General features: G+C 47.7%; 1 protein-coding gene across 2 annotated transcripts in view; it reads right to left on the bottom strand.

Moving 5' to 3' along the window:
* Positions 1–25,241, bottom strand: part of KCNH1 (potassium voltage-gated channel subfamily H member 1) — a 421,045-nt gene that overhangs the window by 162,787 nt on the left and 233,017 nt on the right. For both annotated transcript variants that reach the window (XM_075339163.1, XM_075339164.1), the window contains one exon: positions 16,912–17,164. In XM_075339163.1, coding sequence (XP_075195278.1) covers positions 16,912–17,164 — 253 coding nt within the window. The remainder of the gene's footprint in view (positions 1–16,911; positions 17,165–25,241) is intronic.

The raw sequence follows: 25,241 nt of genomic DNA, 5'->3' as shown, positions 1-25,241 counted from the left end.
TATGTAATGTGTATATGTGTGCTTCACGCGTACAATATAAGTGTGTATATGCATCATGAGTACAGTAATGATTTATATGATTAGAATTTACCCCTGTTGTCTGTGACATATTTGCACCCAGAGGGCAAAACTAAACATCACCGGGCCACATAATATTTAGGTGTAGCTCCGCTCCACACGCTCTGATATGCTTTATGGGTGGCTCAGTGGTTAGCACTGCAGTCTTGCAGGGCTGGGGTCCTGGGTTCAAATCCCACCAAGGACACCATCTGCAAGGAGTTTGTATGTTCTCCCCGTGTTTGTGTGGGTTTCCTCCCACACTCCAAAAACATACAGATAGGGAATTTAGATTGTGAGCCCCAATGGGGACAGTGTTCCTGATGTACAGTATGTAAAGCGCTGCGAAATATGTTAGCGCTATATAAAAAAATAAAGATTTGATTCGATATGCTTTCCTTTATATGAAACAAGCGATTGTTTATCCGATGGGCCAACAAATGTCCTATCCCAGTATTTCCATTGTCCTGCCAGCTACACATACATTAGCACTTGAAATTATCTAACACAGGAAGAGTCTTTTAAGAAATGCATAAAACAGAGCCATCACCACGGATGGCCGCACTTATCACAGCCGGAAGATCATCCCAATGCAATAATTACCATTAAGTTTCTCAATCATATTCCCCATGTGAGAGCGGCCTCCACAAATAGAAATGTACCCCCACTGGTTATATGGAAGAGCGGACTGCAGCCCCCCACCCCTACAGCACGCATGTGTGGAAGCTTTCCCCAGAGACTCTGACTATAAACTCTTATCAATGAGGCTGGGTATGAATTCGGAGAGATACCATGTCTACTTTGAATACTATGATTTTTTGTTTTCACATTTACATTATTTCCTCCCATCAGTTTTTTTTCCCTTTTGTCGGAAGAGTTTTAGTTTTTAGTGACACCATTAATTCACTAACTTACTGAAAATGGGAAAACAATTCCCAGGGATATGGAACGGTGAAAAGAATACAATTCTGACAGGTTTTTACATTTTAATTAATTTGAAAAATTATTTTCTGGGTTAATACAATTACGACGATACAAAAAAAAAAAAATTTATTATTAAAACTCTAGTGGTTAAAAAAAAAAAATCAGAATGTAAAAAAAAGAAATGGTTCATGATGGCATTTTCTAAGACCTATAACTTTTTTATTTTTCTGTAGATGGACCTTTATCAGGGATTAGTTTTTGTGCTAATATGTGGTATTTATTGATATTTTTGAGCACATAAACGTTTTTTAACACTTTTTTGGGGGGAAATGTAGCAATCAAAAAACAGCAACTCTAAGGGGTACTTTGCACACTACGACATCGCAACTGCGATGTCGGTGGGGTCAAATCGAACGTGACGCACATCCGGCGTTGCTGTCGACATCGTAGTGTGTAAATTGTGTGTAAAATGTGTTTTTGATACGATTAACGAGCGCAAAAGCGTCAAAATTGTATGATCGGTGTAGGGTCAGTCATTTCCAAAATTTCGGAAGGACCGATGTTACGATGTTGTTCCTCGTTCCTGCGGCAGCATACATCGCTGTGTGTGAAGCCGCAGGAGCGAGGAACATCTCCTTACCTGCGTCCCGGCTGCAATGAGGAAGGAAGGAGGTGGGCGGGATGTTTACGTCCCACTCATCTCCGCCCCTCCGCTTCTATTGGCCGCCTGCCATGTGACGTCGCTGTGACGCTGCACGACCCGCCCACTTAGGAAGGAGGCCGGTTGCCGGCCAGAGCGACGTCACAGGGCAGGTAAGTGCATGTGAAGCTGCCGTAGCGATAATGTTCGCTACGGCAGCTATCACAAGATATCGCAGTTGCGACGGGGGCGGGGACTATCGCACTCGGCATCACAAGCATCGGCTTGCGATGTCATAGTGTGCAAAGTACCCCTTACGTTTCAATTATTATAATTTTTTTTTATTTGCATTTAACGCTCAGTTTAAAGGGAACCTGTCACCAGATTTGGTGACTATAAGCTGTGGCCACCACCAGTGGGATCTTATATACACATTCTAACATGCTGTATATCAGAGCCCAGGCCGCTGTGTAGAACGTAAAAATCACTTTATAATACTCACCTAAGGTGCGGTGCAGACTGGTCGGATGGGTGTCTCTGTTCTCCGGTACCGGCGCCTCCTCTTTTGGCCATCAATGTCCTCCTTCTTCTGAAGCCTGGGTGCATGACATGTCCTACGTCATCCACACTTACTGCCATTGAGGTCCTTCGTAGGCGTACTTTGATCTGCCATGAGCAGGGCAGATAAAAGTATTGTAGTGCGCCTGTGCAGGACCTCAATGCTGGCTTGTGTGGATGACGTAGGACGTGTCATGCTCCCCGACTTCAAAAGAGGGAAGACAAAGATGGCTGAAAGAGGAGGTGCTAGACCCGGAGAACGGAGACACCCATCCGACATGTCTGCACCGCACCGCCCCTTAGGTGAGTATTATAAAGTGATTTTTACATTATACACAGCGACCTGGGCTCTTATATACAGCGTGTTAGAATGCTGTATATAAGAGCTCACTGGTGGTGGCCGCAGCTTATAGTCACCAAATCTCGCGACAGGTTCCCTTTAATTAATGTTACATTTTGATAGATGCATTTTTATGGGCAAGACAATTGTAAATATGTTTGTTTATTTTTTTAAGCTATTTTTGAATGGGAAAAAGGAGGGGGTGACATTTTTAGATATTTTTTTCTACTTTTAAAACATTTTTATTTTTTAGTCATCCTGCACTTGTGTCATTTGATCGCTCATGCAATATTCTGCAATACTATAGCATTGCAGTATATAAAGTAACTAATATTCTCCTATGAAGCCATGAGGGGGTCTAACAGTGCCAAGAAAATCCTTTGGATTCCTGCAATTGGGTTGCAGGGGGCGAATGGGAGGTGGTTCACTCGTGTAAACTGTCAATTTAAATACTGTTCTTGAGCCCGCTCTATATACCACCACACCCAACCTGTGATGAATGAAAACGTACATCACAGGTTATGAAGGAGTTAAGTAATAAAGTTGTGAGATGGGGGCAGGAGCCCCCTGATTTTGAGATTGCTCTGGGTTTCAGAGGTTGGAACCAGCATCTATCGGATATTATAACATATCCTGTAGCACATGGTAAGTGGTGACGCTGAGTATGAAGTTATCTCATTGTATAAAGTATGTCCAAAGGAGTTTGGCTTAGTTGAGAGTGTGGCATGTAGCAGTTCGTAATAGAGGGGGGAGGCTCCTGCTGCAGCCAGTTCTCTTACAGGCAGACACAAGTTTGGAAGATAGAGGGAAGACATTGCTGAGCACCTGGAACCCATGAAAAGGATTTCTTTATATATTTTTCAATTTTGGCAGTATTGGCTTAGCTGAGGGTGTGGTCTGTAACAGTTTGTAGTAGGGGGAGAGGCTCCTGCTGCAGCCAGGCACACACAATTTTGGTGGATGGAGGGGAGACATTGCTGAGAACCTGGAACCGAGTTATCGCTACGGCAGCTTCACACGCACATACCCGGTCGGCGACGTCGCTGTGACCGCCAAACAATCCCTCCTTCAAGGGGGAGGTGCGTTTGGCGTCACCGCGACGTCACTAAGCAGCCGGCCAATAGAAGCGGGGGGGCGGAGATGAGCGGAACGTAACATCCCGCCCACCTCCTTCCTTCCACATTGACGGTGGATGCAGGTAAGGAGATGTTTGTCGTTCTTGTGGCTTCACACACAGCGATGTGTGCTGCTGCAGGAACGACAAACAACATCGTATCTGCAGCTGGAGTGACATTATGAAAATGAACGACGTGACACAGATCAGCGATTTTTGACTGTTTTGCACTTGCTCATCGTCGCTCCTAGGATTTACACACTGCGATGTCGCTACCGGCGCTGGATGTGCGTCACAAGAACCGTGACCCCAACGATATATCGGTAGCGATGTCGCAACGTATAAAGTACCATTAAGAACAGCTGATTTAGGTGGTGCTGGGTATTGAAACCTCGCGGTAAGTATCAGTCATCAATTTAAAGTAGTGTGTGGCGCCCTGGACAAGCCAGGGGCCACAGGTAATTACATCACCACACCCTACACCCCGGTTAGGCACATCTAAGCCAGACACAAAACCCTTGTTGCCTTCCTCCAGGGGCTGATGATCACACCAGGGGGGTGGGCCAGGCGGTTGGTCCCACCCACCAAGGCGTTCACAGTCCTGGAGGCGGGAAAAGAGCTCAGATTAGTTTTGGAGGTGAAAGTGGTAGGAGGAAAAGTGGAAAAGGAGCAACTGACTGACAGCGTCCGGGTGTGTGGCCCGGGCGAGACAGCAAGGTTGGCAGACGGTGGTGACCGTCTGCAGGAGTGGCCTATCGGAGTTTACCGTAAGGACCGTGGACGGGCGGTGGCCCGGCGGTACCGGACCGGTACACAAGGAGAAGCCAGCACCATTGGCAGGGGCTTTTCGGAACCCCGGCAAGGCTAGGAGTCGCCGTGAATTTGCCGAATCCGTTAGTGAAGGGGACCTCCTGGGTTTCCAAACAGTCAAGTCCGGACAGAAGGCAACAGTCCAACCCAGTGGGAGAGACACCGCCACCGCCAAGGCAACAGTTTCTCAGGGCCAGCGCCTGCGGGCAAAAGGGGCTCCTCCGGCCCATATCCAAGCCGGGGAGCGGGTTACCGGTGGGAACCCATTGGAACCGTCAGAAGTACATAGGTGCAGGGAAAGGCAGTCACCGTCAACCTGCCGGGGAAAAGCAACAGCAGCCGTCCGTGGGACCCGTCTTTCCAGCCGTGTGTTTTACCGAGAACTGTGTCATCGTCTCAGGCTGAGTGAGTACCACTGTGCCGTGCGGCACAGCGCTGCCCCTGCGACCCTGCACCTCACCAGGCCCCGCAACCCGCCTGCCATCATCTATCCCTACCCCATCACCGGGCCCCGGGACAACCAACCCCTCTATCCACGGAGGGGAGAACTAACAACTCATCTGCTCCCTGTCACCGCTCCCGGGATCCCCGTCCAGAGCAGCGGTGGTGTCCCCTAAATCACCACAACCGTGGGTGGCGTCACGGACAATAAATCTCCACAATCAACCCCCTTTTCACTCACGGGCGAGGAACGCCGCTCGAGTCCCCGGGATCCGGCCCACCGCTCGAGCCACCACCGAGCAGCAGCAGCAGCCGGACCCGAGCAGTGGGAGAGCGCAGCGTCCCCTCCTCCGCCCGCGACAAGTGGAGCAGCTCTTTAAAGAGGTTGGCCACTACTTTTTGATGGTCTATCCTTAGGATAGGTCATCAGTGTCGGATCGGCCAGGGTTCAACACCCAGCACCGCTACTGATCAGCTGCTCTTGGTGCAGGCAGCTGGAAATGCTCAGCTCCGAAGCTGTCCTGTCTTCCAATAGCAACCGGGTACTGCACATCCGCCTCTTATTGATTTGAATGGGAGGTGGATGTGCAGTTCCTGACCGCAGCCGCTATTACTTGATGGGGTAGCTCCGGAACCAAGTATTTACAGCTGCCTGCTACCACCGCCAGTGCCGAAAACAGCAGATCGGCGGGGAAAAGGGGCAGGCTCGCACTGGCCCACAGGAGAACAGATAAATCCCTCGGTGGGCCACTGTATTGGAGTGTGCCACTCACCCACAACATGACTAGTAGTTGGCCCAATTTATTTAATTCACTACGCACAGTCAAAAGCAGCATCTGATCATGCATTCAACAAACTACCAAATTTATTAATATATATGTCACGCTAGGTACAGGGAAGTACCAAGCGAATGGTGAAAGGTAAGGGTAGGAACCCCTGCGTCTAGGTAAGGGGGAGATGGTGGCTCCTGACCAAACTTACTGCTGGTCCCTGGGGTCCTGCACCACCCTAGATAGGTTCTGGACCTATGCGCCGAGCCGGATACCTGACCTTAGTTATCCCTAGTGCTGGACCCTAATTAGGGAATGGGTGGGATGAGCTTTTCATCAACCCCGCTAAACACTAAAGGAAGACACACGAGGGAAAAGTGCATGAGCTACTTATCCACAGATGACTAAGGCAGAAATTCAGCAAAGCTTCAGCAACGATACAACAGAGGAGTACAAGCCGCCTGCTTGCAACCAGAGCTAGAATGAACTAAATAATATCACCAGCACCAGTCCAGGGAAGAAGGGAGTAGAGTATTTAAGCACCAAGTTAATAATGATGATTAGCAGTTGGGTGGAAGGTGAGCTCCTGCTGGGTCCTAAAGAGGGAGAGATGAAAAATCCAGCAAGAAAGCTACCTATACCAATGAATACTAACAGCAGGAACAATAGAAAGTCAGGGAGCATTTTGTGCAGCCAAACGCTGTGACTTTCTATGGCCAGAAACCACATGACTGTCACCCGTAACACACCCGTGATAATATAGAAGCAGAAGTAAGTTGTGTAAGATTTGTGATATTTGTATGTAGCTGAACAGTGGCCCTCAGAGTCAATGTCACTTGTGGGCCCTTCCCACGCCAGTCCTACACTGGTGCCGGGTGTTGGACTTCGGCTGATCAGATATTGATAATTGATCCTAAAGATAGGCCATCAATGTAAAAGTAGTGGACAACCTCTTTAAATGCGGAATATATAGGAGAAGCTACTTCCAAATGGACATCCTACAAAGCCTTGATTTTCTGTCTGATATCGAGCACTTACAGTGTCCCACACCCCGTTCCCTGGTAATGTAGTGCCCCTAACTGCATCAGGGTGCTACAGGGAACTGCATCCTGTACTCCAGGGTGCAGGGCCTACCCCCGTGGTTCCAGGTTCCCATCAATAGTGCCACTGACATCTGCACTACAAATCCCAACCACACCTCACACCAGGGCTGGACAGATACACCAGTGGGTTGGTCAAGTTGGAGCATGGCCGCCCACCTAGGGATCAGGCAGACTGGTGGGAGGGAGGAAGTAGAGAGAGAACAGAGTTACCCCTCAAAGAGTGAGGAACAGGGAGTTGGAGCTCCCAGGGAGGCGACAAGTTGGGTCGTAGACGGTGGTCCGGGACCACAGGAGTTGGGGACCGGTATTAGGAACACTGGACAGGAGTGTAACAGACGCAGTCTAGGAGGACTGTTGGCACCAGAAAGCCCAGCCACCTTACCGGTACCGAGCACGGCGGGGTACAGGACCCTAGATCGGGGAGTAGCTTCAAACAACCTGATAATTAACCTGTGGAGGATAGTCTCTTTATGAACTTTCCCCAAGAGCTCAGAGATTAGAGGCGTCAGCACAACGCGGGGGATAGGGTTCTCTAAAATACACAACCCACTGAAATCCCAAGTGCCAGCCACCAAGAGCACAGCTGCCATACACACGGGTAGCGGGGCCCCGAAAGCTTCAAGCCAAGGGGCCACAACTGTTAAACAATTTGTGCACGGAGGCAGGGATCTGGACTTACCAAGTGACACTGGTGGGAGCGGGACCTGGACGGGCTCCCCTCGTAGAGACTGCGGTGCTTAGAGACTTTGGTTTACCATCTGTGTGAGTGTTTGCTTAATCCACCTGATCCACCACCACGACTACCACAGTGAGTAGTCTGACCCCTGCACCCCGCTTCCCAAGGCTGAGCAAGCTACCCGTTTATACCAATTCCCCACTATCTGGGGCCTTCCCTACCTGCGGAGGGACTGACACCTGGCTGCCACACACCATCTGCCCCGGTACTCCCATCGGCAGCGGCGGTACTCCTCTTTACCGCAACCTGCAGGTGGCGTGATAGACATTCATCCCCTGTAAATATCCCCTTACATTTGAAGTGGCCGCAAGCCCCCGGGTCCGGAGACCCTCGAGCCACAGCAACCCCCGGATCCGAGCAGTTCGACTGCTGCTGGGGCTGCACAGTAAAGGCACAGAGACCAACTATCAAATTCTAGCTAAAGAAAATGAAACAACTACTACATACTATTCTGAAGCTTAGCAACACTAATGGAATGATGTGAACCAGGGTTCCCCAACCTGTGCCTTTATAAATGATGTGAACCAGGGTTCCCCAACCTGTGCCTTTATAAATGATGTGAACCAGGGTTCCCCAACCTGTGCCTTTATAAATGATGTGAACCAGGGTTCCCCAACCTGTGCCTTTATAAATGATGTGAACCAGGGTTCCCCAACCTGTGCCTTTATAAATGATGTGAACCAGGGTTCCCCAACCTGTGCCTTTATAAATGATGCAAAACCACTACTCTTAGCATTCTCCAGCAGGAGGTAAGGGCATGCTGGGAGTTGTAATTTTTCAATAAGTGGGGAGTACTATGTAGGAGAACATCGCTCCGGACTATTTCGAACATTCCACATATTATTCATTGTGCTTGTTTATCATTTCTCCATTCCGTCCATTCGGTGCATGCACAATCACATCTGTTACATTATTTCATCCCCCGGTGGAATCCTGCTACAATGTCGGCAGAAGCGATAGAATTGCTAAAATCTATCATGGTTGAAACATAAAAAACTAAACTGCAACCGAGTGGGACAAAAATACATTCAGTATGAAGCAGAAGCGGGCAATCAGACGAAATTAAATCAGCAGGAATGTTCCTGAGCTCGGCTGCCGGACCACTGAGAAAGATAATAGCTGCGATTGTCACAGAAGATAAAATGGTTCAGGGTAAGATCTGATCATTGCTGGGAGACTATAATATTTAACTATCATGTCATGTAGGCACAGCGCGCCGGCTGTTTGTATGGAATCTATATGGATTATACAGTACATACATCACTTGCCAAATAAATTAAGTGCATTAAAGGTGTTCTCACAAAATGTATTCTTCAAAAATTCAATATAGCATGTGAAAAGATGTCTAACTGCAAAATACATCAATCAAAAATAGAGTGCGGCTTTGTAACTGGAAGAGATTTTCATCTATAATACGGTCCCTGCTGCTTCTCCTGTGGCTGGAGAATAGGTCCACCCTCATTGGTGGACGCACATGCTCAGTAGCTTCCCTGCTCGGTTCCTGCTGCGCACTGATCTGACAGTGAGGAGGCGAATACTATGTGGATGTATGTGAGGGACTATTTTCTCTGTAGGTCAGAGGAGGAACACAGGTGATGGAGATTTGGTGGCCGCTGACTGCGATATTGTAACGTCCTCCCCCAGTGGGAACGTCGGGCCCCTCACCCGTCTGAATCTCCTGCCTGTTCCTGTCCTAGAGGCTGTGTACTCACAGCATGCTTCCTGGTTCTGCCTTAGGGACTTGCGTGCGGCCACGCCCCCTTTCTTTAAGGACCAGCATACTCTTAACCCAAAAGTGCCTCTCAGATCAGCTGAGAGCCTGCAGCTGTTTAAGGTACTTTCTCCCTTCAGAAAGTGCCTAGGCAACGAGTCTAATACATTGCTAGTTGTCAGGACCCCTAGCACTGTGCTGCTGCTATTGTATTGTGCTAGTTCCACTGCTGATGTATTTCAGTGTACTGCTATCCCTAACCTGCTGCTGCAAGCCGCCACACCAGCAGGTAACCACGATACCCGCTGCCATGAAGAATCATCACCAGCTGCAGCTGTCGTATCCATCTATCCCGGCTGGAACCTCGACACCTGCTGCGGCTATTGTCTATCCCTGAGACTATCGCTCCTGTACCCCTGGGGTTAGCTGTTGCAGTACCTGTCTTCCCGAGTGGCACCCAGTCTCACACCTGCAGCGTAACACCCTCATCATTATGGACAGTGTAGAAAACCAGGTGTGGTTCCGCAGGCAAGCCCCTCTGGGTGTTGTGGCCCACTGGGTTTGCTAAAAACTCTGCTCACCCGGTGAGAATAACAAATATACTTCTGACTGATTACATGGGACAAGCTGCTGCCCAACCACAGGAAAGGAAGAGACCCAAACTGTAAAGGATTGAGGAAAGAGGCTGAAAGAGGGAAAATACACTGGAGAATGGTCAGAGTAATGAGATTCTTTTTTTAATTCCTGGAAATTAAATGGAAATTAAATGATCCTGCATTACTTCATGATCTGTGGGAACAGGAAATATATAAATATGAGTGTTGAAGTAATTCTGACTTCAATTATAAGTTTCTGGGATTCAGTCTAAGGCACCGGTGAGAAGAAAAGAAATACACGGGCATGTGATTTCCAAAGCTTTCCAAATGATTTTAATGAGAATCGTCTCTTATATGGTCTTTAGAAATATGGGTGTAAAATGCATAAATTTAGGCATTTCTTACATAATAGGAAACAGTATAATACATAACTGCATAGTAAATGCAGACATTCCCAGAATCCACCCAATTTAGCCAACTTCTCCCCCAAGCAGATCTTTGTCTAAAGAGTGGACTCTCACTCATGATTTATGGGTAAAGGAAACGTCTAAATATCAGTGTTGAAGTAATTCTCACTTCAACTAAAAGTTTCTGAGATTCATTTTACTGCACCAGTGAGAATTAAATAATACACAAACATGTGATTTCCTAAACTTTCCAAATGATTTTAATGAGACTCATCTCTTTTATAGTCTTCAAAAATATAGGGGCACCATGCATAAATGTAGGCGTTTCTTACATGATAGCAAATAGTAGAATACGTAACTGCATAGTAAATGCTGACACTCCCAGAATCCACCCAGCTTAGCCAACCTCCCCCAATCAGTTTTTTGTCTAAAGAGTGGATTCCCACTCCCTATAAACTTTTTGAATGCTTGAAGATTTTTAACTCTTTCCTTAATTTAACAATCAGTTAAAGGGGTTGTCCAGGCTTGAGGTAAAAGTCTGCAGTCACTCTATATGATTATGGAGTTTTGAATCCTTACAGCATGCGCACTGGATTCTCCAGTGGTGAAGCGTTTGCCAGTAACATGCTCACATGTAAGCAACTTAAGGTCACAATAATGCTCTACTACATCACAACCTGCATAGGCAGATGCTGAGCTTAGTGATTGGCTTCAGCGCTGCAGAAAATAGACACTGAGCAGCGGTGTAGACTCAATGATGGACTCGGGGAGGGGGGGTAAGGAACAGTCTGTTTTTAAAAGCAAACTGTAGCCGGCGCAGAGTGTTTTTTTTGTTAGGTCAAAAATCAAGTTGTGTTGAATTTCTACTGAGTGTCAGGTTGTAGGTCGCGGTGTAGTAGAGCAGTATTTTGATCTTTTGTTGCCCAGCCCTAAGTCACCATGTAGCCTAAAGGGGTTTCCTCACTAAAATAACACATTTTTAAATTAAAGCCACTGATCAGGCTTCTCACATCTTCCACAAACAGGATAAAAGGAAAGTATTACTTATAGTCATTTAAGTGAATGGCTGACCATTGACAGCTCAAGCCCGCCAGAAGCCTCAGCCTCCTCTATAACATCCACACACTCTTTTACAGAATGTGGGCGGTGTTGGTTTTTGAGGGATGGTCCCTGATTGCCCCCATACATTGATCTGGCCAATGCTGCAGGGACCTCAAGGTTGTATCTGTGCAGTAGTTATTGACCAGTAAAAGAAGAAGGGGTTTACACCTAAAAAGTCAGGGAAGGAACCAGCGAGGAAGGGACCAAATCAGAGAATCACACGTCAAGGTCCAAAAAGGATCATCTGTGTCTGAGCATCCATCTGATATGACCACAACAAATTTGAGATACACTTCTACTCTGTGGTCATAAATCCATACAGAGTAGTTCAATAAAGACAGATAAGAGACTTACAAACTCCTGCTGATGTCTAGCAAGCAAAAGTGTGACGAACTACCACTAGGTGTCACCAGATGCAACTAGAGAAGGGGAAGTCAAACAAACCAGAGGTCAGGACCCAGGAGGTCACATATGGAACACAGGGATGAAGCAAAGTTGAGGTCAGAGCACAAGCCAGAGGCCAGAAGCCAGGAAGTCACATAAGATACACTGGGGGAAGCGGAGCCGAGGTCAGAGTACAAGTTGGAGGTCAAAAGCCAGGAAATCACGAAAGGTACACTGGGGAAAAGTGGAGCCGAGGTCAGGGTACAAGCCAGAGGTCAGGAACCAGGGAACAACGTTAGAGTCAGGCACACGGAAGGTGAGGGGTAACAACAGATCCAGGATAGGAGTACAAGATCAAAGCACAAACAGGAGCCACAGCACTTACTGCAGGCATGAACTACGTCTGACAGTGTTCCAAGTGAGGTTGCTCCCTAATGAAGTAGAGCAATCCCCTGTAACGAGGTGCCTAGAGAGAGGCCCCTCTCAACACCAGAGCAGGAACCGAGGACGGGAAATCACCCGTCCACCAGAACAAAATACAAAACAGAACACCAGCTCCGCTGGAGAGCAGAGTACCACAGATCAGAACCATGACACAAAGGAACAACATTTTTGGTGAATGCCAAGTGCAAAAATTAACCCAAAATACGTGATTTAAATAAAAAGCAAGTTGCCCTCAAAGATGTCAAGTTGTTCATCTCCTTCAAGATACTCTATTAGGAGATAACTAAACTGACTTTTCCATGTTAGGAGGTGACAGACATCTAGCCGTAATTCAAGTAAAGTTCTTGACTTTAGTTAAGACGCGAATAGACATTGCAGTGACAGACGTATCGAGAGCCGTAAAGACTGACTGTCGTTATGTATCATTCAAGTGATGCAGCCTCGCTAATTAATACCGGCCTTGGTTCTGAGAAGCCACAGCCATCTACCACTTAGTACTGGACGGATTCCAGCTCAAGCATTTTAGAAATCAGTCTCGTCTTTTAAAACAAGTGGATTTGTTTGAAACCTGATGAGCCTTCAAACCAAGATCAATTTGGTTCAATCCCGCCGTCCCATCCACTCAGCAGATTTTCATTATCTGAGAGCACCTCGGTGCAGAGAAGGCAACACGTGCACTGTAGGATGGTGTCCTTGACTCTTCTAATGAAGCTGGATGGAAAATTAATACGGAGATGCCAGGATCTATATACTGATATTTACTGTATACGGGTCATCTAAACAGAACATCTAATCAGTCTACCCACTGCAGGATATTCATTGACATCATGAAGGTCAAAAACTTTACCTACAGTGCAAACATTTGGGGTCTCATACCTAAAAACTACTTTTACTGTCAGATTCCAGTTTTCATATCACTATGATAAAAAAAGCAGTGATTACATTGGTGGGTGAAATGTACCCAATTTTTAACTTTCATACACAAGACCCTTTTGGGTATGAAATAAAGATTAGCGAGCACATAGGGTGAACATGGAAGATAGGTGTCACGCTAGGGAACAGGGAAGTGACAGGGGAGGACCAAGCAGATGGCCAAGGGAAGGGAAACTATGTGTCTTGGGAAAGGGAAGATGGTGATCCCTGACCAAACCTACTGCTGGTCTCCTGGGGTTCCTCACCACCCTAGATAGGTTCTGCACCTATGTGCTGAGCCGGATACCTGACCCTAGGTATCCCTAGTTCTGGACCCTAAATAGGGAACGGTTGGGATGAGCTCTTCTTCAATCCCACTAAATACTACAGAAGATACAACGAGGAAACACAGGGAAGATGCATGAGCTACTTATCATTAGATAACTCAGGTAGAAGTTCAGAAAAGGTTTCAGCAATGATACCCCAGAGGAGAACAAACCACCTGCTTGCAACCAAGACTTGAATGGACTGAAAAATATCAACAGCACCAGTCCAAGGAAGGAAGGGATATTTAAGCACCAAGAGAATACAGATGAGCAGCTGGGTGGAAGGCGAGCTCCTACTGGGTCCAAAAGGGGGAGAGATGAATCAAGCAGGAAAGCTACCTATACCAAAGAATACTGACTACTGACAGCAGGAACAAAGGAAAGTCAGGGAGCATTATGTGCAGCCAAATGCTGTGACCTTCTATGGCCAGAAACCACATGACTGTCTGTCACCCGTGACATACCCATGACAGTGAGGCTATAATAATGCCTATTGGTGATGAGCGAATTGTAAGATATTCGGGTTCAGATTATTCGTACCGAATACCTAGTACTATTCTAGTATTTGTCTCAAATAACAAACCTAATGCAAGTCAATGGAGAATTCGAGCATTTTTCTTGAAGATTTCCCAGAAAAATGCTTGGGGTCCTCATTGATTTGCATTAGGGGCAGGAGTAACTAGCAAAACCCGACCCACCTATTAGATATTCTGTAGCTGCTATCAATCAAGTACCAGTGCATTTCACAAACCTTACTTGCCTGTATTTCAGAAAGTATACATACGATCTCACATCTAAACTTATGTTTAGAATCAGCATGATGGCACCAATATAGCACTGGATTTAGTTTATATATGAAAATCCTGGTGGTTGGTCCTCTTTAACTGCCATTGTTAAAGATTGACAGAGGCATTTAAGGGGCTAAACAGTAGCGATCAGAGCTAGCTCCATTCGCGACTATTACAGGCATGTTTAGCCTGTATAGCACAGCCAGTACCTGCACCGCTCCAATCACCCCATGCACACTAGAACTACACACAGCAAACCAAAATCTTATCCAAAATGTCAAGACTGCTAAACAGGACCTCTGATTGGCCAGTCAGGCATATGTCTATATAACAGCTGCGCCTCAGCTTGGTTTGGCAGCTGACCAAACAGTGCATACGATGCTCAGTATCACTGCCGATGCCACCACAGCAACTGGAGCAGCCATGCAGGAGAGCAATTAAAGCCCAATAACCTTTAGTGATCGTGGCCAACTGATTTAAGTACCGGGCAATATTTTCCAATACTTAAAGTGCACCAATCACCAGCATTTCCCTATATAACCTAAAGCCAGTGCTATACTGGCACTATCAGGCTGGTTCTATACATACCTTTAGTTGTGAGATCGGTTGTATAGGGTTTTGAAACACAAGCAAGTTAAGCTTGTAAATTGAACAGTTTTTTGATTGGCAGCAGGTGCCGAGCAGCTAATAGCTGGGGTGGGTAGTCATAGTGATTCCAACCCCCAGCTGTCCGTCCTCCACGTATCTATTATTTATGTTAATTCCATTCTAGAAGGTTATGGCTATAAATCATGGTGGCTAAAAAGACCTGTACTGATGTCATACCCATGTGCCCAGAAAGGGCGGGGCCTCAGCCAACAGAAAAATAATGTTGCTTCCTGGAATCAGCTATGTTGGCTGAGGCCCCGCCCCTTCTGGTCACATGGGTATGATTTCAGCACAGGTCCTTTTAGCCACCATGATTTAGCCACAACCATTAGTAAAACACTTCTATAATGGAATTAGCATACATAATAGTGGGAGGATGCACAGGCAGGGGAGACGGAATCACTATAATAACCCACCCCAGCTTAATAACCCACCCCAGCTAGTAGCAGCTGCTGTTACTCAAAAAACTGTTCATTTTACAAACTTTACTTGCCTGTATTTCAAAACCTATACATCCTAGCTGACAACTAAAGGTATGTATAGAATCAGCCTTATAGCGCCAGTATAGCACTGGTTTTAGGTTATATAGGAAAATCCTGGTGAGTGGTGCTTTTTAAATTCAATATATAAGCATAAGTCTAAAAATATATTCTGCAGGAGAAATGGACTATCGTGAAAAAGGAAGAGAAAAACAAGATAAAACTGAAATATAAACTGCAGCCTTAACATTAGACTGTTTATTTTTGACCAATGATGACCAAATATACTGTGACAAATGCAGCCATGATGAGCCTATTATTGACGATCATGTCACCCATGTGAGCGAATGAATGAATTCTTTACATGAGAGAATTGCAGGAATAACAATGGGATGAGAATAAAAGAAAACCCTATCAATCTTTCTTTCAACATACAAACAGGGGCGTTACGCCACCGTGACCCACATTGGGTTATGACTTACAATCTGACCAGGCCAACAGCCACAGATGTAGGATGCTGAATGGACTTGTAAATGAAGACATGGAAGAAACATATTCATCGCTTTTGTGTATAAATCTGGTATCGTATAATCCTCTGCAGAAGTGGCAGAAATAAAGTTATTGGAGATAAACATATCCAAGCCATGGTGTCTTAGTTGGCCGAGCCTTGTATTGTAGCTCAGTGCCATGGCTTTTCCATTCAGCCCGGGAGTTGGATAAAATATTGATGGTCTATTTTAAAGACTTTTTTTTTTTCAGAAACTCCTTTAAAGTAGGAATATCAGTGGCCATAAATATGTATTGTTTTTCCTCTGGTATAATTGCCGCTGTTCTCCTGAATCCAGAGATGTTTTTCTTTTGGTCCTGCACCTTTCCGTTCCTGAGATATGAGCCCTTCTTCCTTGTATATAAATGACTTTTGTGCCAAGTGGGCGTGGTTCTCATGTCAACTCCCACAAAGAACCGACAACCACGCTTGTGATGGTGGGATATGGTGTACTGTGTATCATGTTGTGTAGGTCCGTATTTTACGTTTGGTTCTCTGTCCATTATTTGTATTGCTTGTGTGTACATTGTATTGTCTGTAGATAATCACCCCTGTTAGTGTTCCTGTCCCTAAGTCTGGGGGAAAGGGGCCTGGGATCCACCTAAACTCTCTGCTTACCTGGGGAATTTGTCATTCTGGGTGAGACAAGAAAGAAGAAGAAGGATTAAACCTCTGAGGGAAAAGCTGCGGCTTCTCAGAGAGACCTGGACATTTATCCCATTACTGGACTATATTCGAGTTTCTTTACTATTTTTACCCTCTGTATGGTGGATTATGTTATGGACCATTTGATTTTCTTGGAATAAATGCTCTTTGGATTGTACAGCCATCTCTCGCTCTGTTGATTGTGTGATATGGGAGGACCCCGTCACACACGCCCACTTGGATAAAAGATTAAACTTATATACATGGAAGAGCAAGCCATATCTCAGGAATGGAGAGGTGCAGAAAAGAAAGCAAAACACTGGATTCAGGAGAACAGCAGCATTTACACCAGGAAAAAAAAATTACATATTTATGGCACGTGACAGGTCCACTTTAAGCATTATCTGGTATGAACAAAGGCATAACTTACCCAAAATAGCTACAACTTCATCATCCTGGATAACTTCCAAAGATCCAGACACCACAAAGCACAGGGTGTCTATACTTTCCCCGGCGTGGTAGATTAAATCCCCCGGAGCACAGTGCACAGTCTGGAACTCCATGGCGAGAGCCCTCAGGCAGCCATCACTGGCTAGTCGAAATGCGGGGTGTTCTTTGAATACTTTGCGGTTTAGGTGGACACAGATATCTGCTCGCATGTCTTTAGGACAAATCTGGAGGACCTAGAAGAGAATAAAGAGATAGTTACATGTAAGGGAATGTCCATACAGAGGAATTTTAGCATGGATTTTGTCACATATTCTATTTCCTTGTTACCACGGAATCTTCGAATATGAAATTCAAATTTCAAAAAATCAATAACTGAAGGGTCACTCGCTGAAATGGATTCTGTGTGGCAACCACAGGGTTAATCAGTATGTGACCTCACGGTAATTAAAAATGCAATTCCATGGTAGAAATCCAAAAGTTAACTAATTTCTGCCACAAATTTTCTTGTAAACCTGCATCAAATTTGTTCCACACTGTGACCCTCTGTGTGAACGAAGCCTTAAAGGGATTGTACCAAGTAGGAAAAGTGAACAAACAGAAGAAATCCAGCGGAAGCAGCAGGTAAGGTGAATAAAAATTTATTGAAACATGAGAATAAAAATGCGCACATGTACTGGCACCGACAGATGTGAAGCAAAAGGAAGATTAGCCGACGCGTTTCGACATTATGAATTATGGATGTGGAAAGGAAGGAAGTAGAAAAGGTGATAATTTACTGATCACTCGAGTCCCCACCAATCTGGAAAGTATGGCTCTAGAGAACCCTATCTGGATTGAAGGTTGATTAACTACATTCATGGTGTATGGGACTGCTATGGAAAGATAAGTACTGAGCTCGGCTTTTTCAGGCAGTCACTTAGACAATGAATTTAGAGGTAGCATTCATGGGAGCGGATGAAGTCCATGCAGTCAGACTTATAGCAATCAGTAGGTTATCAATTTGGTAAAAAAATCCTTTTAAAGGAATCTGTCAGCAGGTTTTTAGTATGTAATCTAAGAGCAGGGGCTGATGTAGGGGCTGAGACCCTGATACCAGTAATGTGTGACTTATTAGGCTGTGTGCTGTTTCAATAAAATAAGTGGTATATCAGCAGGAGATTATTACTACAGGACTAGATGCCTTGTGTTTCCTGGACTAGTCATATGCCTGCCACAGATTAGCAGCTTTCTGCGTTTGCACAGTATAAGCAGCAAGCTGCCAGGGCTCAGCATTCTGAGCTCTGATAGATCTTTAGCAGAAAAAAATGTGATTGTATCCCAACTGCTACACCGAGTAAACTGAGTGACACATCGCTGGAATCAGAGTCTTAAGGCCCCGTTACATGCTACAATATCGCAAGCGAGATCGCTCCCGCCCCCGTCGTTTGCGCGTCACGGGTAAATCGTCGCCCGTGGCGTACAATGTCGGTAACACCCGTCACACGTACTTACCTTCCTAATGACCTCGCTTTGGGCGGCGAACAACCTCTTCCTGAAGGGGGAGGGACGTTCGGCGTCACAGCGACGTCACATAGCGGCCGCCCAATAGAAGCGGAGAGGCGGAGATGAGCGGCCGGAACATCCCGCCCACCTCCTTCCTTCCGCATTACCGGCGGGACGCAGGTAAGCTGTGTTCGTCGTTCCCGGGGTGTCACACAGCGATGTGTGCTGCTTCAGGAACGACGAACAACCGGCGCGCAGAAGGAGGAACGACATTTTGAAAATGAACGACGTGTCAACGAGCAACGATAAGGTGAGTATTTTTGCTCACTAACAGTCTTTCAGAGGTGTCACACGCTACGACATCTCTAATGATGCCGGATGTGCGTCACGAATTCCGTGACCCCGACGACATATCGTTAGATATGTCATTGCGTGTAACGGAGCCTTTAGCCCCTACATAATGCTGTTGCCAGATTACATAGCAAAAAACTGCTGACAGATTCCCTTTAAGGAGCAACCAACTGTGATTATAGTGTCGCGGGCGGAGGAGGGGACGCTGCGCTCACCCACTGCTCGGGTCCGGCTGCTGCTCGGTGGTGGCTCGAGCGGTGGGCCGGATCCCGGGGACTCGAGCGGCGTTCCTCGCCCGTGAGTGAAAGGGGGTGATGTGGTTTGGGGATATTGTCCGTGACGCCACCCACGATTGTGGTGAGGTTGTGATACCACCGCTGCTCTGGACGGGGATCCCGGGAGCGATGACAGGGAGCAGCTTGGATGTTGGTTCTCCCCTCCGTGGGTAGGGGGGGTTGGTTGTCCCGGGGCCCCGGTGAGGGTTAGGGATGACAGGCGGGTTACGGGGCCTGGTGAGGTGCAGGGTCGCGGGGGCAGCGCTGTGCCGCACGGCACGGTGGTACTCACTCAGCCAATGAATAATGCAAAGTCTCCGGTAAAACAAACGGCTGGATGGACGGGTCCCACAGACGGCTGCGGTGGTTCTCCTCCCGGTAGGTTGATGGTGACTGCCTTTCCCTGCACCTGTGTTGTGTTTACGGTTCCAATGGCTTCCCACCGGTAATCCGCTCCCCAGCTTGGATGGATGCTGAGGGAGCCCCTTTTGCTCGCAGGCTCTGGCCCTGGGAACTGTAGCCTTGGCGGTGACTGTGTTTCCCTTTACGGCGTGAGCTGTTGCCTTCAATCGGGTCTTGACTGCTGGGAAACCCCGGAGGTTCCCTTCGCTAACGGATTTGACCAGTTTTACGGAGACTCCTAGCCTGGTCGGGGTCCTTAGGCCCTGCCGAATGGTGCTGGCTTCTCTTCGTTCCCCGATCCGGTACCGGCGGGCTACTGCCCGTCCCCGGTCCCTACGGTTTGCTCCAATCAGCCTCTCCTGCAGACGGTCACCACCGTCTGCCAACCTTGCTGTATGTGCCCGGGCCACGCACCCGGACACAGTCAGGCTGCTCCTCTACCACTTCACTTCTCCAACTCCAAAACTCATCTGCCTACTTTTCCCGCCTCCAGGACTGTGAACTCCTCGGTGGCCGGGACCAACCGCCTGGCCCACCCCCTGGTGTGGACATCAGCCCCTGGAGGAAGGCAACAAGGATTTGTGTTTGACCTAGGTGTGCCTAGCTGGGGTGTGGGGTGTGTTGTTGCAGTACCTGTGACGTCCTGGCTTGTCCAGGGCACCACAATAGCACCACATATTGAGCTAGTGGAATATCTTTCTGGTATGAAGATTTTTTTTTTTAAACCCAATAATAACTCAGTATTCCGTTCTTGCAATAGTTTGAGCCTTTTCTAAAATAATATTACCTTTGATCACAAAAAGGTAAAGTAACATCTATTCATAAAATAAATGCCAATATACTTAAAAACATTTCAGAACAAATACAAAGTATTTCTTCTACAACATCCGGCAGAAGCGTAACAACCAAACTGTGGAGAATTTTCCAGGCTCTAGGTTCTCAGAGGTCCTCATGTTCTTTGTTTTCAGTCTGAGACTGTGGTGGGAGCAGACATGGAGATACATTAGGGTTGTACAATGTTACTTTCAGACCCCGTGTGATTACCCTCATCCTTCCTTAAGGTTTATAGCCCAAATAATAGGGAGAGCCGTCTGCATTTCATGATTTGTTTGCTTGTACCATGCAGCACAGGAGCCATGAGCAATGATGCATATAATTATGGAAGCAGTCAAGGTGGTTTACGAGGGAAGATTACGCGGTAGTTCTCAAAGCAATGTGATACATTCCAGATTATGAGGTCTGATGGTAAAGCTGCAAGGTTTTATCTATGGAAATCGTGACTTAGAGAGGATCGGCCATTTCTCCTGATATGTCTGTTTTATTAAATCCTTCTATTCCCTCATTCCAACATCATTCAAGCCCTTTTCACCTCCTGCCGCCTCCAACTCAAAAATATTTCCTGGATTCGTACATTCCTTTCCCAAGAAGCTGCAAAAAAACTAGTACATGCCCTTATTATCTCCTGCCTGGACTATTGCAACCTCCTGCTCTGTGCCCTCCCTTCAAACAGTCTCGCACCCCTAGAATCTATTTTAAACTTTACTGCCCGACTAATCCACCTGTCCCCCAGCTACTCCCCGACCACTCCTATCTGCCAATCCCTTCACTGGCTTCCCATTGCTCAACGACTCCAGTTCAAAACCCTAACCATGACCTACAAAGCCATCCACAACCTGTCTCCTCCCTACATCTGTGACCTAGTCTCCTGGTACTTACCCTCACGTAACCTTCGATCCGCCCAACATCTCCTTTTCTACTCGCCTCTCATCTCCTCTTCCCACCACTGCATCCAAGATTTCTCTCATGTGTCCCCCATACTCTGGAATGTTCTGCCTCAACACATCAGACTCTCGCCTACCTTGACAAGCTTCAAAAGGAATCTGAAGACCCACCTTTTTCAACAAGCCTACAACCTGCAGTAACCCTCAGGCTGATATAGCACCGCACGACCATCTCTACCCTCACCTTCTGTATCCTCACCTATCCCTTGTAGACTGTGAGCCCTCGTGGGCAGGGTCCTCTCTCCTCCTGTAGACTGTGAGCCCTCGCGGGCAGGATCCTCTCTCCTCCTGTAGACTGTGAGCCCTCGTGGGCAGGGTCCTCTCTCCTCCTGTAGACTGTGAGCCCTCGTGGGCAGGGTCCTCTCTCCTCCTGTAGACTGGGAGCCCTCGCAGGCAGGATCCTCTCTCTTCCTATAGACTGTGAGCCCTCGCGGGCAGGATCCTCTCTCCTCCTGTAGACTGTGAGCCCTCGTGGGCAGGGTCCCCTCTCCTCCTGTAGACTGTGAGCCCTCGCGGGCAGGATCCTCTCTCCTCCTGTAGACTGTGAGCCCTCATGGGCAGTGTCCTCTCTCCTCCTGTACCAGTCTGTGCCTTGTTTTGTTCTTGATTAGTTTACTTGTCCCTACTATGTATACCCCTTTCCGCATATAAAGCGCCATGGAATACATGGCGCTATAATAATAAATAATAATAATTTTTTCTTATAGTCTTTTAGTCCTCAATTAAATGAATAAATAAATTAACAACTGGACGTTACCATTCCCCTTATCAAGGGAGGATTTGTCACTAGCAGTGCTGATTGGAGAAGTGGCAATGTGCAGTGACACACCCCCAACTGGTAACACCCATTTGTCAACTTAAGCCTGCTTTACATCATCATCATATGCGATTTGCAACGCCCCCATCGTATGTGTGGCACGTTAAATTTGTTGAACGTGCCGCACAAACAATTAACCCCCGTCACACGAACTTACCCGTCCATACGACCATGATGTGGGCGGCGAACGTCCACTTCCTGGAGTGGGAGGGACGTTCGGCGTCACATTCACGTCACGTGGCAGCCGGCCAATAGAAGCGGAGGGGCGGAGATGAGCGGGACGTAAACATCCCGCCCACCTCCTTCCTTCCGCATTACCGTCCGGGAGCCGCGGGACGCAGGTAAGATCTGTTCAATGTTCCCGGGGTGTCACACACTGCGATGTGCGCTACCCCGGGAACATTGAACAACCCGACGTGCAATTCTAGAGAAAGGTACGATGTGCGTGCGATGAACGTTTTACCGTTCAATCGCAATCGCACGTACCTGTCACACACTGCAATGTACCTTACGATGCTGGATGTGCGTCACTTACGACGTGACCCCCCTGACACATCGTAAGATACATTGCAGCGTGTAAAGCGGGCTTTAGTCATACGTTCCTTAGAGGAACAATAGACGAATGGCACAACATCATCGTTGTAAGAGAAGATGCTCTGGAAATTTTGTTTTAGTATTTGCTAAAACAGCCATGACAGGTCCATTTTTAGTTAGAATCTGGTTTAATATATATATAGTGCTGTGCAAAAGTTTTTAGCGGGTGGGGAAAAATGTTGCAAACAAAGAATGTTAATAAACTGAACAACAATGAAAACCGAACACCTTTGTTTTTGCTCCCGTTTTTCATGAGCTGAACACAAAGATCTAAGGATGGTTTCAGACGTCCGTGTTTAATCAGATAAAAGTTACACGCATGGTTATGGACATATGTGTGGCACACGTGTGACATCTGTGTTTGCATACGTGTGACAGGTACCGGAGAAAACACGGGTCTGTGAAATAAAAAAAAATCCAAATTTACCTGCTTTCTTCAGCTCTGCTGCCTCCTGCTCCTGATTGCTGCTCATTATATTCATCGATTATTCACTGCACTCAGGACCTGGAAGCCGGAGCAGCAGCGCTGGGTACAGCACCGCCGAGGACAGCACCGTGGAGACAGGTGAGTATTCTGCAATCACAGTGACATCCAGGAGGTCATCAGAGTTCCCAATAAACTCTGATGACCCCCGCCACATCCGCACTACAGCTTCACGGGTTCATCAGAGTTCATTGGGAACTGTGATGAGTCCCTGATGCTGTCCCCGCGATGTTTCGGCTTCCAGGTTCTCACTACACACACCCACACACACCCAGGACACACACCCACACACACACAAACACACACACATACACTGAGCACATATACTGTACACACATATGTATACAATGAGTACATGTACACACATATGTATATGTGACGCCCTGGAGAATCCAGGTAGTCACAGTTAGGCCACTGCATAACATCTTCCCACACTTAGGTGACATACAGCTGACCTGAAACCCTAGTCAACCATCCTTAGGCCCCCTTCACACGTCCGTGAAACACGTGCGTGATTTTCACGGACGTGTCAAAGGTGCGTTTTCCCCTCCGTGTGCCGTGTTTATGTGTTCTCCATGTTATTCGTGATAACACAAGGAGAACGGATAATTTCAACTCACCTGTCCCTGGCGTTGCTGTCCGTGGTGCTGAACTTCGTTCTCCAGCCCTGCCGACTCCCCGCTGCTGCCGCTTCCACCGCAGTGAAGTGAATATTAAATGAGCATAATAAGCGGCGGTCGGCAGCAAGTGACAGCAGCGGCAGAGACAGGAGGGCAGGAGAAAGTGAGTAAAGATTTGTTATTTTTTTCTCTGACACGTGTGTTTTCTCCAGCGCGTGTCACACGGGACCGCAACAACACTACATCCGCATGGTACGGGTGCGGGCCGTGTGACACCCGTGCTGCCGGAGAAAAATGGACATGCATCCGTGTGGAGCACACGGACACACGTATGCTCCATACGGAGGCACGGGCCAATGGCTGCACACGTGCGTGCACATAAACCCATTGATTTTAATGGGTTTACGTGTGCCCGCGTGTCTCCGGCACATGCGGGTACGGACCTAGCACGTATCGGAGACACGTGCGTGTGAGGGGGGCCTTAGGGAAAGATAGACACACCAGTGGGCGGGACCAGGCGGTTGGTGCACGCCCGCCCAGGGGTTTAGACAGCCCAGGGCGGGAAAACAAACAGTTTGTTATTAGAGTTCAAGTTGAGAGGAGGTGTACTGGGGCTGTGTGCGGCTCCAGCAGAGGAGGTCAAGTTGAACAGTGCCATGGTAGGAGCCCTGGTACTTCTGGCTACGTGGCAGACAGTGGTCTCCATCGGCAGGAGACGGGAAGACGGCTCGGTGGAACCAAGGTGGACCGGGACAGGGTAGTGGCCCGCTGGTACCGACCAGGGGAACCGACCCGGAAACCGTAGCACAAGGGGGGTACTCGGACCCTGATGCCGGAAACCAGAAATGACTGAACTGGTTAATTAACCGATTGAGGCCAGGACTATAGGTCCTGTCCCACCCAAAGTCCCTCATAGAAGACAACAGCCCACCGATTAGGGATAAGAGGTCACCGCCAGGGCCCATAGATCCCACGGGCCAGCGTCTGCGGGCACGGCTCCTTAGGCCACATCCAGCCGGGAGCGGACTCCTACGTTTCACACTAGGACGTCATTTTCTACTTAAAACAGTGCAGAGGACAGAGATAGAGACGACCAGCCGGGTGGAGGACCCTGAATGCAACCGACCGCGGCACCGGCCACCATCACCTTGGTTTACCAGAGACTTGTGTGTTTTACTAATCGTGACTACACCAGCACCCCTGGCAGTCGCCATCCCCTGCACCACAGCCACCGGGTCTCGGGGCCACCATTCCTTCCCCTCGGAGGGGTTAACAACTGGCTGCGCAACATCTCCCCTGGGTGCCCCGTAACTGCAGCGGTGGTGTCCCAACTCACCACACACCATGGGTGGTGTCACAAACTTAATACGGCCCAGCCCGTACATATATGTCCTCCTCCCTTTTATTCGGCGTGTCCGCCAGGCCCCCGGGTCCGGAGACCCTCGAGCCACTGCCCCTGAAGGTCCGGACTTGAGCAGCGCCGGCTGCTGGCACGGGGGCGGCA

This window comes from Anomaloglossus baeobatrachus, chromosome 3, assembly GCF_048569485.1.
Source record: "Anomaloglossus baeobatrachus isolate aAnoBae1 chromosome 3, aAnoBae1.hap1, whole genome shotgun sequence".
Classification (NCBI taxonomy): domain Eukaryota; kingdom Metazoa; phylum Chordata; class Amphibia; order Anura; family Aromobatidae; genus Anomaloglossus; species Anomaloglossus baeobatrachus.
This window is presented reverse-complemented; position numbering and strand designations above follow the sequence as displayed.